This window comes from Galeopterus variegatus, unplaced genomic scaffold (genome assembly GCF_000696425.1).
Source record: "Galeopterus variegatus unplaced genomic scaffold, G_variegatus-3.0.2 Scaffold984, whole genome shotgun sequence".
Taxonomy (NCBI): domain Eukaryota; kingdom Metazoa; phylum Chordata; class Mammalia; order Dermoptera; family Cynocephalidae; genus Galeopterus; species Galeopterus variegatus.
This window is the reverse complement of record NW_007727095.1, coordinates 388789-403383: the sequence shown is the minus strand read 5'-3', so window position 1 is coordinate 403383 and position 14595 is coordinate 388789. Positions and strand designations below refer to the sequence as shown.

General features: G+C 37.6%; 1 protein-coding gene across 1 annotated transcript in view; it reads right to left on the bottom strand.

The window, feature by feature from the left end:
- Positions 1-494: 494 nt before the first annotated feature.
- The window catches only part of UBR1 (ubiquitin protein ligase E3 component n-recognin 1), a 143251-nt gene continuing 129150 nt past the window's right edge, over positions 495-14595 (bottom strand). The window contains exons 45-47 of the mRNA XM_008574027.1: positions 6269-6439; positions 4823-4924; positions 495-3182 (exon numbers count right to left, since the gene is read on the bottom strand). Coding sequence (XP_008572249.1) covers positions 3041-3182; positions 4823-4924; positions 6269-6439 — 415 coding nt within the window. The 3' untranslated portion in view covers positions 495-3040. The remainder of the gene's footprint in view (positions 3183-4822; positions 4925-6268; positions 6440-14595) is intronic.

Here is a 14595-nt window from a genome sequence, read left to right as displayed (position 1 = left end):
GACCATGCAGTAGTGAATGGATTAAAAATGGTGGTCAGGGGCATGTTTCTGAGGGCTTTAAAAGAAGAGGGGAGTCTGTCTCTCTCTCTCTCTCTGCTTCCACCATCTTTCAATGTGAGATCCCTGAGTCACCGACACCACCACCAGATGGACTTTAGACTTCCCAGCCTCAGAAACTGTAAGCAATAAATTTCATTTTCTTTATAAATTACCCAATTCCATGTATTTTGTTATAAGCAACAAAAATGTACTAATACAATACTCATACATACACACACTTGGTGTGCATGCTTAAAATTACTTATTGACACAGTGTATGGTCAAAAAGTTTGGAGACCCATTTACACTAAAAACCTATGTCTTTAAAACATTTGAAAACATTTTCCTATGCTGACAAAGATATCTTTTAACTAGAGCTCCATTCTAGGTATTGATTTTTATACTTCAAACCTAAATCCCAAACACAACAAGTCCCTTTTTTATTTTTAAATATACACATATAAGATATTTTATTTCAAAAAGCACAAGAACATTATACAAGTTTTTAATTTACATTTTTGCAATAAAAGATATCAATATATGAATTATTTGTATAATTTCATCATGGATGGAATTTGAATCAGTGGTATAAACATGTTGCAGTCACTACATATAGATCATCACAGTGAACCAAAATGCATAGTTGTTATGAAATGACAAATGACCACTGAAAGGTGAACTCACAGCCCATACACCAACATAATAAATTAATTATACAGATATGTTTTTCTTCACTGTATCATTAAAGTTCTTGCCAGCCCCTCAACAAACATTAGAAAAACACAGTTTTGGAGCCATCTGTTGATCCAGTTCCTTCACATACTATACTAAAGAAAATAAAGTGACTCAGTTGCTTGTTTGTAAGTAAACTTCATAAGCATGATTAAATTGTTTGCAATGATGAAGGCAAACCACCAGGACATTAAAATATAATTAAAAATCCCTTGGGCTGGGGGCAGCACTGAGACATATGTTCATCTACAGTGCAGAGGTCTGAATCAATCTCAGCAAGCAGAACTCAATATGAAAGGGGTTCTTTGGCAGTAAAGCTCTGGCTGGCCATTGCCACCTAGTCCTTCTGGCAGCTGGAGAGCTTAATTCCAGGATTTATCAAGTGAGTATAAAAAGACTAGAAATAAAGTCAGTTTATCTTTGCTAAGCTGGGACCACTCAGGGCAGAAGTCAGCATCTTCTGTTGCCTATTCTAGCCCAGACTTCCAGCCAAACAATCCATTCCACAAAATTAAATAAGAAACAAAGGGAAAAGTTCAATTCATTTAACCATACTGGCAAATCTCACAAACTGAATACTGAGTTTCCTGATCCTTGCCCATTAATTACAAATTGTTCGCTAGAGTTGTATCTATTCCTGATAACTTCTCAATAGTAATAATTCAAGTAGAAAATCATGAATGTGATTATGATGCCTGCTCATGCCAATCCTTTACTACAAAATCCACTTTTCTTTACATAGAAATACCAAGAAATCCAGTCCCAAATGTGCACCATTAATCACTTAGCAAATGTATTTTTACCTGCTTGCCTCTGCTGAACAAAAAGAAGGTAGGAAAACATTTACACACATCTATAAGACAATAGTAGCCAAAGGCAAAATATGATATAGTCTTTGAATGCATCTTTCAAACTCCTAACGTTATCCCAGAGACAAGAGAAGCTAAAATGTAGGTTTCAATTTATCTTCTGTCTGCTGTTTTATATCTCAAGTTCTTGATATAAAAAGTTAAAGCCAAGAACCAAGAAGTCTATGCACAGATTCAGGAGAGCTCTATTATTTATAAACAAGAGGCTCAACCACAGCATGTTATAATAGGACGCACACTGTTGATCACATGGCTTTTCTGGTTGTTTATACTAGTTATAAAACCAGAGTTTACGAAAAGGTTGCACACAGATAACAACAAGTATTTGTCTTTTACAAAGACATAGAAGGTTGTAGAACTGGCTTAAATCTGATTGTTTTAATTTACAACTGTCATGTTCTATTCATTGGGAGAATTTTCTTATCCTCATTCTACAAATAGTTTACATCAGAACTGTCACAGGTTTCTGAGAGTCAAATAATGGTGCCACAATCAAGATCCAAGTGATCTCATTATAGAAACTTGCCTTCGGAAAATGGAAAATTTTATTTCAAAACTCAATAAAGCTACTTGTAGACAGAGGTGAGGATTACAGGCTTTCTGTACCATCAGGAATGAATAACGAATACATTGTCCTAACTCTTTTTGATGTCTACAGTGGGAAAAAAGCTTTTCCACACTGGCAAAAATTGCACGCTGTTCACACAGAGATTTAGTTTAATCTGTGGCTAAAGCAGCAGGTGGAACATTAAGGGTGTTTCCTTAAAAGATAAATAAAATATTTACTTTTTTGAAATCTTTCTCAACTAAAGTATACTTATACTGCATGGTTTCTGCAATTCCTCTTTAGCTGCAAGGAGGGCTATCACAGATTATTAGAATCTTGTCAATGATCTGATATTAGCTAAACTAAACTTGAGTAGAAAACATCAAATACAAAATTGCAGAAGACCAAGGTCAAGGGTTTGGAATTCCTTATAGGCCAGCCGTCAATTAAAAAAAAAAAAAAAAAAAATTGCAGAACATGTAAAAATGTCCACAACTGCTTGATGTGACTTCATTTACAAGGTGAACGAAGTGAAATGAAATGGGACAGATTGTGAAGGGGAATTAGTTTCCTGGAAATATTTGTAGAATCTGACACTTGGGGTGAACAAACATTTCTTTAGTGTTCTAGAACATAAAACAGATCAATAATATATGTCCTTTTTTCCTTTGAAGCATATGTTTGCTAATTGAAAGCAATATTCTATTAAGGAATATTTTACTGATGTACGTGAATGTGGACATGGAGTAAAAGACCCTCCAGCACTTCCCCAGCCCTCAGAAAGGTCTCCATAATTTTGAATCAGTCTTTATTACTGTCGTCATTCATGATTGTCTTGAGGCGGAGTTGGAGCTCATAGTAACTGCCAGTTGAATCCAAATAACATCTGATTAGTTTCCTGGCTCCTAGCAATCTCTTCTATAATACAGTGTTGCTGCCAGACCAAATGGAGTTTCCGATACCGCTCACGAGATAAATGAAGGGGGTTGCCCCTCCTTCAGGGGAAAAAAAAAACATGTAAGTTTGAACCAAGTAACAGCTACATTTTTATTGTCTAAATTAGTATGCATTCCTGGAGCTGGGAGGAATCACCAGGACAAGGTTTAAAAAGGGATATTTTCTTTTCACGGTTGATCACTGAGAACTTGATAGGTTACTTAGCTAATGAAACAAAAATTTACTCCTTGACTATTCAGAAAATAGGTCAAGTACGGGGGTACTTCAAAAAGTTCTTGGAAAGATTCATATTATCTTTTAATTCTATTTTTCCATGATCTTTCTGAAACATCCTTGTATACCATGGGCATTATGGGACCTCATTTAAATGGCCAATGAGGTTTATAACTTGAAGCAGCACTATTCTTTTTGGGTTGTTAGCCTGAATAGGGCTCTAATAGCTTTTGGCCTCATATAGCTTCTCCAATTCTGATTTGAGCTTTGCACAGTAGAAGTTAGGACTGAGGTATAACACTAAGTGCTCAAATTATATTCTGCTACTCAGAAATATTTGGTTATAATTGTTCTTATGATACAACAAACTTGCTGGTGATTAGCAAATACATAAATAACTACATTTCTAGGGGTGAACAGTTTGCAACACAATATAACAGCTAATCCAAAATGACTAAAGTTTGGCTGTTGCCAATAATGGAGAACTGTGAGACCCTCCTCATTCCTTGAAGCATTCAAGTGTCTCAGCTGGTTGGGAATTTTCAAACTGCCTCATTAATTTAAAAATTCTGCTTCTTTGTACCTTTCTAGAACAATTCAGATTATCCTCAGTCTTTAACTACTTTCACCATCAGTTTTTTTCTCCTTAAACCTAAAGACAGGTCAAATGTTGTTACACTCTATGTCAAAGAGATCCCAAATCCCATTTAGTGAGCCTGTTCATTCTGAGCAATATTTCAAAAGAACAAAATTTCAGTTAAACAAAAAGACAGTTTATTATAAAGGGATCTAATCTTTGTATTTACTTTTGGGTTACTGTTAAAGAGGCCTTACTGCCTCATTTATCATAAGCCATTAGTAGGACCCCAGATCCTACCTCGGGGAAGAACATGAAAAGTATTCTACACTTCAGTACTACACTTCAATCCTAGGGATGAACAGTTTGCAACACGATATAACAGCTAATCCAAAATGACTAAAGTTTGGCTGTTGTATTCTATACTTCTAAATATTTCGCTAATGTTCAGAAGCAAAGATGATTGATATAGCTGGCTAATAAAAAGTTTCAAGTATTGCAATGGAAATAATAAATATCTACTATAAACCAAACTCCACCACTGGACACTACAAATTTCTTTCTTTGATATAACCTTCTAAGTAATTCTGAAGAAAGCTTGATTAAAATAATAGAAAATTCAAACATTAGGATGGCTGGTGTCTTTAAAATTTTTGGAGAAGTATTACCTTTAAATGTTGGAGAAGCACAAAGTTATCGAAAGTTATGTATTACATTTAGGATGGCATCATATTTCTTTAAATTTATAGCTATTAAAAAATATCTCTCAATATTTAGCATTAGTTTGTGTTTAAAGAATTATTATCCACATATAATAATGTGACTATAATTTAAAAAAAGGACAATATAGAAAAGAACTGAAATCTTCCTATCAAAAGAAAAACTTACTTCAGGCCAGGGTCTGTTTCTCCATATTCATCCAAGTAAGGAGCTGGATAGGCACAACCTCTGGCTTTACCTTCAACCAGGACCACTCTGCATTCTCTGATTCTGAAGGAAAAAGAACCAACAGGAAGTATTATTAAGTGTATGTGTCCAAATAATAGACACTTCATTAAAGTTAATCTAGAGAATAGATATGGCCAGTATCTGTTAGGAATTCTGTGCATAGACAGATAGACTAAATTGTGTTTTGTCTAAATAAAAGAGAACAAACATTGCTATTTTTGTTGAAGCTATAGGAAAGAATTAGTGGATTTAGGGAAATGAGATCCATAATACCGACTGAACACACTGAAGGGAGACAGGAGGCTGTCTTACTTAAACCACAGACACTGAAAAATGGTGGCTGGGGTTGTTTCTGTTCTATTTCCTGAATCACAACCTGGAGAGGGGAGGGAGCATAATAAGAAAAGAACATGTCCTAGTCTGATAACCTCAGGCCAGACAGAACATTAACTGGGAAAGTGCAAAAGGTTTTCTGATTAGAGCCAGCCTCCAATAGTGCAGATTAAAAAGAACCACTGCCACCTTGAAGGCACTTGGGACTCTTACAGCAGAGAAATGGAGGCATAAAAAAAGCTTGTGTACATGTAGACAGAAAGGATAAGTAATATGTAGAGAAATTATAGAATAAATAGCTGGGATAGGTAGTGAGTTTACTTGCTGTGGGTTCCCTAGAAGAAAATAGGTGTTTGGGTTTGGCTTCCACGCACTCTTTCCCCTTGGTCCAAAAGATGCCTATGAGTAATGATTATACATTCCACAGTTAGCAAGCTATTTGGGTTTATTTATTTATGTAAATAGAAACTGCATTACATGGCAAGAATGGAAAGAAAAGCATACAAATCCACTTTGAAGTTTATTACTCTCTCTCAGGCAACTTATACTCTTTTTTCATATATGTTAGTGACTATTTTTTTACTCTCAATCTTTGCTGAAAGACCAGGGGAAATAGTGGATTGAAGAGGAAATAAACTCAAAACATTTAAAGGACAACCTAAAGTAACAATCTACATGTACTTTTTAAATATAAGTTTTAGGACTCCAAGTTCTTTCCTTATACCTGAGTATTACACAACACCACAGTAATTAATACAAAGTCTATCCTATTTGTTTCCACAAATAATGGAAATGTAAAGAGAATCCTACCTTTTTTTCCCCCATACTACTTATTCTGTAATATCTTCTTTGTTGTTGTTTTTGTTTTTGTTTTGATGGCTGGCCAGTACCTATAATATCTTCTTAAATGCAATTTTCTGTGAATAACAGATTTATACTTCTAACTTCTGATCAATTACATCCTGTCAACACACTGTGCTGCCATAATGGCCTCCAGATTGGATCCAGATTCCCTAAGTTCATTATGAAGCTTCCAGATCACTCACTACTCACTTTAGGAAAATGCAGACTCCTGCTCCACAGTGAAGTGCATGAAAAATGCAAGCTCCGACTTCTTCCCCATTTACAATTTCTTGGCAGCAAATGTTCTGAGAACATAGTATGGCCCCACAGAAAAGACAGAGGACTGGATGCTTTCGTTCATCATCTGCGGACCGTGGGCACCTCGAAAGGGAAGGAAACATTTAGTATGGTGGAAATACAAAAAAAAAAGCACCATATATTCACTTAGCAATGAAGCTTGTTTTCATCACTGGCCACCTTCCAGCAAAGAAAGCTCTTAAAACACAAGGAAACATTTAATTAGATTATTCCTCTTTAATACTTCCCCCTAAGAGAACTTAACAAAAAATCTTCTGATAAATCCATGGTAAATCTATTATTAAATATATGGTGTCCTGATAATTTTCATAAAGTCTGGTGATTAAATATGCCTTGCAATTGAGATTTACAGAATCCAGTCTTCATCTGACATGACCAATTTCCAGTCAATTGCCTCCCCTGTATTGCGTTAGTCAGTCACACTTGTGTCCTTAATGTTCTCCTATCTCTGCTGTATAATGGACACAATGGGAAACATCAAGAATTCCTTAATTTGGGCAGTAAAAAATAAATGCAATTAGAGGAGAGATCCAACAGTGCCCACACTGGGGTCAAAATAAAGAGCATCAAAAAAGAATTTCCAATAGGGTATTGACAGTTTATATTCTGAAGCCCAGTTTCTCAGGCAAAATAAAACCACCACCGTCTATGTAGAAGCATTGGAACTCTATGTATAGGCACATTCCATTTCTGGTAAGGAGGGGGCTATTTACACTGCTGGGGAGCGGTGCTTCAGAATATAATTACAGCCCTATTTGGGTAAAGCCAATATCTTTGACCTTTAACGGGATGGCTGAGTCCGAGTTACTAGCCATTCTAGAGAGGAAAAGGGGGGAGGGTGCCTAAAGTATAGCAACTGAGCAGCCAGCCTCCAACTAGAGATGCTTCAGCCTTAATGGAAACTGGTGGTGACACTAAAACTGGAAGAGATCATAGGATTTATTTTCATTCTTACTTGAAACTAGTAAGTAGTAATATCGTCTAGGAGGATCTTCACTGTGATTAAAGACTTAACACTCTTCTCAGATCCCCCTAGGAGCCAAAAACTTGATACCCTTTAAGCTTGGAAGCTAATACCTATTCACTGGGTTTTTGTGGTAGCAATGATTAGGAGAATCACTTAACTTAGAACTGGATGCAATTTTTGAAATTATCTAGCTCATTTTTTTGAGGGTGGAAAGGTAAAGCAACTCATCCATACCTTTAGCTGGCTGCCTAGCAAGGGAACTACAACATCGACATTAATTTTCTGGTAATGGAGGCTGGAGTGTGGGCTGTCCAGTCTTCTGCTGGGACAGTTAAATCCTGTGGCCTCATGAATTAAAGCAATGGCTATAATTAAATAAGAGAATGTCCTTAGTCATTCTGCAGGGCAGTGATTCTCAGAGAGGGCCAAAGAAGAGCTCTGCAAGTCCTCAAAATGATTCTAAACTACAATCCCTTTCTCTGATTCCTTCAAAAAATCACAAGTTATTTAAAGTATGACTAAGGATTACTACATCAAAGCAGTTAATTAGGGTTACTAATTGGTATCCTTAAAAAAATATATAAGAGTTATTTGTGTTTCCTGAGAGCACTAATTAATTTACTAAGAAGTCTGGCTGATGCACAATGCTTAGTAACATTACAAAACTCCTAACTGAGCTTTGGAATTCCTGCAATTTGGAATTCCAAATTGCAACTCCAATTTGTAGCCCTAGGAATGTTCCCTCCCTCTGTTGGATCATGGCACTACTGTGGTCTTTCTTTCCTGCCTTCCCTTCTCTCTTAGCTCCCACATAGGAGTGAGCACATGCGGTATTTATCCCTCTGTGCTTTGCTCGTTTCACTCAATGTAAGTTTCTCCAGGTTCATCCATGTTGTTGCAAATGGGAATATTTCATTCTTTTCTATGGCATAGTATTCCATAGTGTATAAAATACCACAGTTTCCTTATCCAATCATCTATTGATGGACATTTAGGTTGGTTCCATGTCTTGGCTATTGTAAACAGAGCTGCAATAAACATGGGAGTGCAGGTATCTCAACATGATGACTTCCATTCCTCTGGATATACACCCAGAAGAGGGATTGCTGGATCATATGGAAGATCTATCTGTAGTTGTTTGAGAAACCTCCAAATTATTTTCCAAAGCGGTTGTACTAATTTACAGTCCCAACAACAGTGCAGTAGTATTCCCTACTCTCCACACCCTCGCCAGCATTTGTTATTCACCGTCTTTTTGATTACAGCCAGTCTAACTGGAGAGAGCTGGTATCTCAATGTGGGTTTAATTTGTATTTCCCTGATGAGTAGTGATGTTGAACATTTTTTCATGTATCTGTTGGCCATTTGTATGTCTTCCTTTGAAAAATGTCTATTCAGCTCCTTTGCCCATTTTTTAATTGGGCCATTAATTTCTTTACTGTATACCTGCTTGAGTTTTATGTATATTCTGGATATTAGTCCCTTGTCAGATGCATAGTTGGCAAAAATTTTCTCCCACGCTACAGGTTGTCTTTTCACTCTGCTGATTGTTTCTTTTGCTGTGCAGAAACTTTTTAGTTTGATATAGTCCCATTTGTTTATTTTTTTCTTTTGTTGCTTGTGCTTTCGGGCTCATGTTCATAAAGCCTGTGCCCAGACCTAACTGCTGAAGTGTTTCACCTATATTTTCCCTTAGTAATTTTATAGTTTTGGGTCTTATAACCTAGGTCTTTAATCCACTTTGAGTTGATTTTAGTGTATGGTGAGAGATGCATATCTAGTTTCATTCTTCTGCATATGGATATCCAGTTTTCCTAGCACCACTTGTTGAAGAGGCAATCTTTTCCCTGATGTCCTTTCACTCTGTTTCTTTTGCTGTGCAGAAACTTTTCATTTTGATATAGTCCCATTAGTTTATTTTTTCTTTTGCTGCTTGTGTTTTTGGGCTCATGTTCATAAAGCCTGTGCCCAAACCTAACTGCTGAAGTGTTTCACCTATATTTTCCCTTAGTAGTTTTACAGTTTCAGGTCTTATACCTAGGTCTTTAATCCATTTGGGGTTGATTTTAGTGTATGGTGAGAGATGCATATCCAGCTTCATTCCTCTGCATATGGATATCCAGTTTTCCCAGCACCACTTGTTGAAGAGGCAGTCTTTTCCCCAATGTAGATTTTTGTTGCCTTTGTCTAACATCAGATGGCTAAAAGCCCGAGGAGTGATTCTGGCTTCTCAATTCTACTCCACTGGTCTGAATGTCTATTTTTATAGTAGTACCACGTTGTTTTGGTTACAAGAGCTTTGTAGAATAATTTGAAGTCAGGCAGAGTTATGCCTCTGGCTTTGTTTTATTTGCTCAGGATTGATTTGGCTATTCAGGGTCTTTTGTTTTTCCATATGAAAGGTAAGCTTGTTTTTTCCATTTCTGCATAGAAAGTCATTGATATTTTGATGGGGATTGCACTGAATCTGTAGATCACTTTGTGTAATATAGACATTTTCACAATGTTAATTCTTCCAATCCAAGAGCATGGAATATCTTTCCATCTTTTTGTGTCTTTAATTTCTTTCAGAAGTGGTTTGTAATTCTCATTGCAGAGGTTTTTCACCTCCTTGGTTAAATTGATCCCTAGGCATTGTATTTTTTTGGTGACAATTGTAAATGGGCTTACTTTCGTTATTTCTCTTTCTGTTAATTCATAATTTGAGTATATAAATGCTACTGATTTGGGAGCATTTATTTTGTATCCTGCAATGTTACTGAAGTTATTAACCAGGTCTAGGAGTCTTTTGATAGAGTCTTTAGGTTTTTCTATATATAGTATCATGTCATCTGCAAATAGTGAAAGTTTGACTTCATCTTTTTCAATCTGGATTCCCTTTCTTTCTCTTGCCTGATTGTTCTAGCTAGTACCTCTAGTACTATGTTGAATAGAAGTGGTGAGAGTGTACATCCTTGTCTTGTTCCTGTCCTTAAGGGGAAGGCCTTCAATTTTTCCCCATTCAGAATAATCTGGCAGTGGGCTTGTCATAAATGGCTTTTATTGTGTTAAGATACTTTCCTTCTATACCTAATTTGTTGGGAGACTTTATCATGAAGGAATGTTGAATTTTGTCACATGCTATTTCAGCATCTATTGAGATGATTATATGGACTTTGTCCTTGAGCTTGCTGATGTTATCACATTTATTGACTTTCATATATCGAACCACCCTTGCATCCCTGGGATGAATCCCACTTGATCATAGTGTATAATTTTTAAAATATATGTTGCTGTATTCAAATTGCTAATATTTTGTTGAGGTTTTTAGCATCTAGGTTCATCAAGGATATTGGCCTGTAATTTTCTTTTTTTGTTGTGTCTTTATCTGGTTTTGGTATCAGAGTTATGTTGGCCTCACAGAATGAGTTTGGGAGAGTAGTGTCTATTTCAATTGTTTGGAACAGTTTCATGAGAATTGGTATTAACTCCTCTTTAAAAGTTTGATAGAATTCAGCTGTATAGCCATCCAGACCAGGACTTTTTTTTTGTTGGAAAATTGCTAATTGCCGCTTCAATCTCCTTGCTTGTTATTGGTCTGTTCAGGTTTTCAATCTCTTCTTGGTTCAGTCTTTGTAATTTATATGTGTCTAAAAACTTATCTGTATCTTCCAGATTTTCAAATTTGTTGTCATACAGTTGTTTATAATAGTCTCTAATGATTCTTTGTATTTCTGTGGTGTCAGTTGTAATGTCTCCCTTTTCATTTCTGATTTTTGTTATTTGGGTCTTCTCCCTCCGTTTTTTTTAATCTAGCTCATGGTGTGTCTATTTTATCTTCTCAAAAAAACAACTTATAGTTTTGTTGATCTTATCTATTTTGGGGGGGGTCTCTATTTCATTTAATTCTGCTCTGATCTTAATTATTTCTTTCTGTCTACTGCCTTTAGGTTTGGATTGTTGTTGTTTTTCAAGTTCTTTGAGGCATGGCGTTAGGTCGTTTATTTGGAGTCTTCCCATTTTTTTTTGATATAAGCATTTACTGCAATAAATTTGCCTCTTAGTGCTGCTTTTGCAGTATCCCACAAGTTTTGATATGATGTATCTTTATTTTCATTAGTTTCTAGAAATTTTTTGATTTCCTGTTTAATTTCTTCTTGGACCCACAGGTTATTCAGGAGCCTATTATTTATTTTCGATGTACTTGTATAGCTTCCAGCAATTTGCTTATTGTTTATCTCCAGTTTTAGTCCAATGTGGTCTGAAAAGATTGTTGGAATGATTTCAATTTTTTAAAATTTGCTGAGACTAGATTTGAGACCTAATATGTGGTCTATCCTGGAGAATGTACCATGAGCTAATGAGAAGAAAGTGTATTCTTTAGCTGTTAGGTGAAATGTTTTGTATATATCTGCCAAGTCCAGTTGGTCTAGAGTGTAGATTAAATCCTGTGTCTCTTTGTTGACTTGTTGCCTGGAAGTCCTGTCCCATACTGAGAGAGGGGTGTTCAGATCACCCACTATTAATGTATTGAGTCCTATCTCCTTCTTTAGGTCTACGGGTGTTTGCTTAATATATCTGGGTGCTCCAGTATTGGGTGCATACATGTTTATGATGGTTATGTCTTCTAGCTGGATAGTTCCCTTTATCATTATATAATGGCCTTCTTTGTCTTTTTTAATGTTTTTTGGTTTAAAGTCTATTTTGTCCGATATAAGAATAGCTGCTCCTGCTCATTTTTGGTTTCCATTTGCATGGTATATCTTTTTTCATCCCCTCACTTTTAGTCTATGAGTGTCTATACAGGTGAGGTGGGTCTCATGAAGCATATACTTGGGTCTAGCTTTTTAACCAGTCAGTTAATCTGTGTCTTTTGAATGGGGAGTTTAGTCTATTCACATTCAGAGTAGTTATTGAGAAGTGTTGTTTAATTCCTGTCATTTAATTGCTACTTGTTTAGGTGGTTTAAATATCTTTTGATCATTATTTCCCCTTTTATTTCTCTCCTTCAATGTGAGTTGGGAATTTACAGTGGAATAATTTAGCTTCTTTCTCTTTCTTGCTGGCATTTTTGTTTTAACTGTGGGTTTTGCTCTTTCTTGTGTATTTGTGATGATGGTAACCATATTCAGATTCCAGATGAATGACTCCCTTGAGAATTTCTTGCCAGGCTGGTTGTGTGGTGGTGAACTCCCACAACTTTTGTTTATCTGGGAAATACACTATTTCTCCCTCGTGTCTGAAGGAGAGCCTTGCTGGGTAAAGAATTCTTGGCTGGCAGCTTTTTTTAGTATTTTAAATATATCATTACACTTTCTTCTGGCCTGTAGGGTTTCAGTTGAGAAGTCTGCTGTTAGTTTGATGTGGGTTCCCCTATAACTGACCTGACACTTTTTTCTTGCTCCTTGTAGAATTCTCTGTCTTTGAGCTTTGCAAATTTTACTATAATATGTCTTGGGGAGGATCTTTTTGGGTTGAATCTGTTTGGGGACCTTTGAGCTTCCTGGATCTGAAGGTCTGTCTCTTGCCCTACACCTGGGAAGCATTCTGTTACTATTTCCTTGAGTAGGTTTTCAATACATTTTCCTTTCTCCTGCCCTTCAGAAATACCCACAATTTGGATGTTAGAGTGTTTGAGGTTGTCTGCTGTCTCTCATAGGTTTTCCTCATTATTTTTAATGCTTTTTTCTTCGTCTGCCTGACTTATTTCAAAAAGACCATCTTCAAGCTCTGAAGTTCTTTCTTCTGCTTGCTCTACCCTGCTGCTCAAGGCCATAGTTGTGTTTTTTTATTTCACTGAGTGAGTCTTTCATTTCTAGAAGTTCTGCTACACTCTTTTTATGGTATTAATCTCTTTGTAGATTTCCTCCTTCATATTCTGGATGTTTTTTTGTTTGTTTGTTTCATTGTGCTCTCTAATTGAGTCTTCCTTTATTTCTTCATGTTTTCTTAAGATCATTGCTCAAAATTCTTTTTCAGACATTTCAAGGATTCCCTGAGTCTGACTTTGGGGCATTACTGTATCCTTTTGGTGGTGGCACTTCTTCTTGACTGTTTATGTTTCTAGTGTTTTTTCGCTGATGCTTGGTCATTTGGTAGGGTGTTTGCTTCTTCTATTACACTGAGGTTGGCTGTGGAGTGGCCTTGGTTGCTACTGTGGGGGATGAATTGTCTTTGCTTGACAGTAGGTGTGGTGGAGGTTATGTTAAACCACCTTGGTCCCCGTTCTATACTCTGTGGTCGTAGAATGAGCCTCTAGCATGTGGAGTTCTGCTGGGCCAAACTCAGTGGATCGGAACCGTAGGTTGGTGCTCCCCCCTGGGTCTGCCACGAGATGTGGGGCTGCGTGGAGCTGCGTGGTTCCACTGGCTGGTGTTGCTGCCAGCCGCCCCCAGTGGGCTCATCTGCGTGGTGCTGGTGCAGGGCGCAGGTGCAGGGCCTGTAGCTCCCCCCTGCCTGGGTCAGAGGCAGCAGGGTGAGGGAGCCACGTGGAGTCACGGTTCCACTGGCTGGCAGGTGGGTTCACCTGCGCAGTACCAGTTCAGGGTGTGGGGGTGGGGCCTGGAACTCCCGAAGTGCCCGGGTCCAAGGCGGGGACGTGAGAGAGCTGCATGGAGCTGTGGTTCCTCTGGCCAGCACAGGCGTGCCCATTGTGTGAGGCTGGTTCAGGGCATGGGGGCGGGGTCTGGAGCTCCCCCACTGCCTGGGTCCGAGGCGGTGGGGTGGGGAGGCCACGTGTAGCTGCCCAGTTCTACCGTCTGGTGCTGCTGCCGGTGTTCTCCCCTGCGCGTTGCTGGTTCAGGGTGCAGGGGCAGAGCCTGGAGCTCCCCCCCTGCATCAATAAAGTCTTGAATTGGCTTTGTTTTTCAGGCTGCTGAGATTCTTGTCTTTTAATTACAAGTTACTCCTAGTTTCTTGTCACCTTATCAATTTGATTTGCTATGGGAGGTGATGTTATGCCACTTCAGTATCCAGGATACACAATTGCATTAATAAAAGCTTTGACTTATTATTATGATGCATTGTGAACCAAATATGAAATATTCACATCCCAGTGGCTAAAGCAGATACAAACAAAAGACCTCCATTCAGTGACATCTCATTGGTAGTGTGCTGCTCATGAATTTATGCTGTTCAAATAACTTATATGCTTATAAAATTATTAGTTACCAGGGGATAGGGGATGAGGAGGATAGAAAGTGATTAGTGGGTATAAGGTGTTTCTCTGGGGTGGTGGAAAAGTTTTGAAACTAGAGACAGGTGGTGGTTGTAC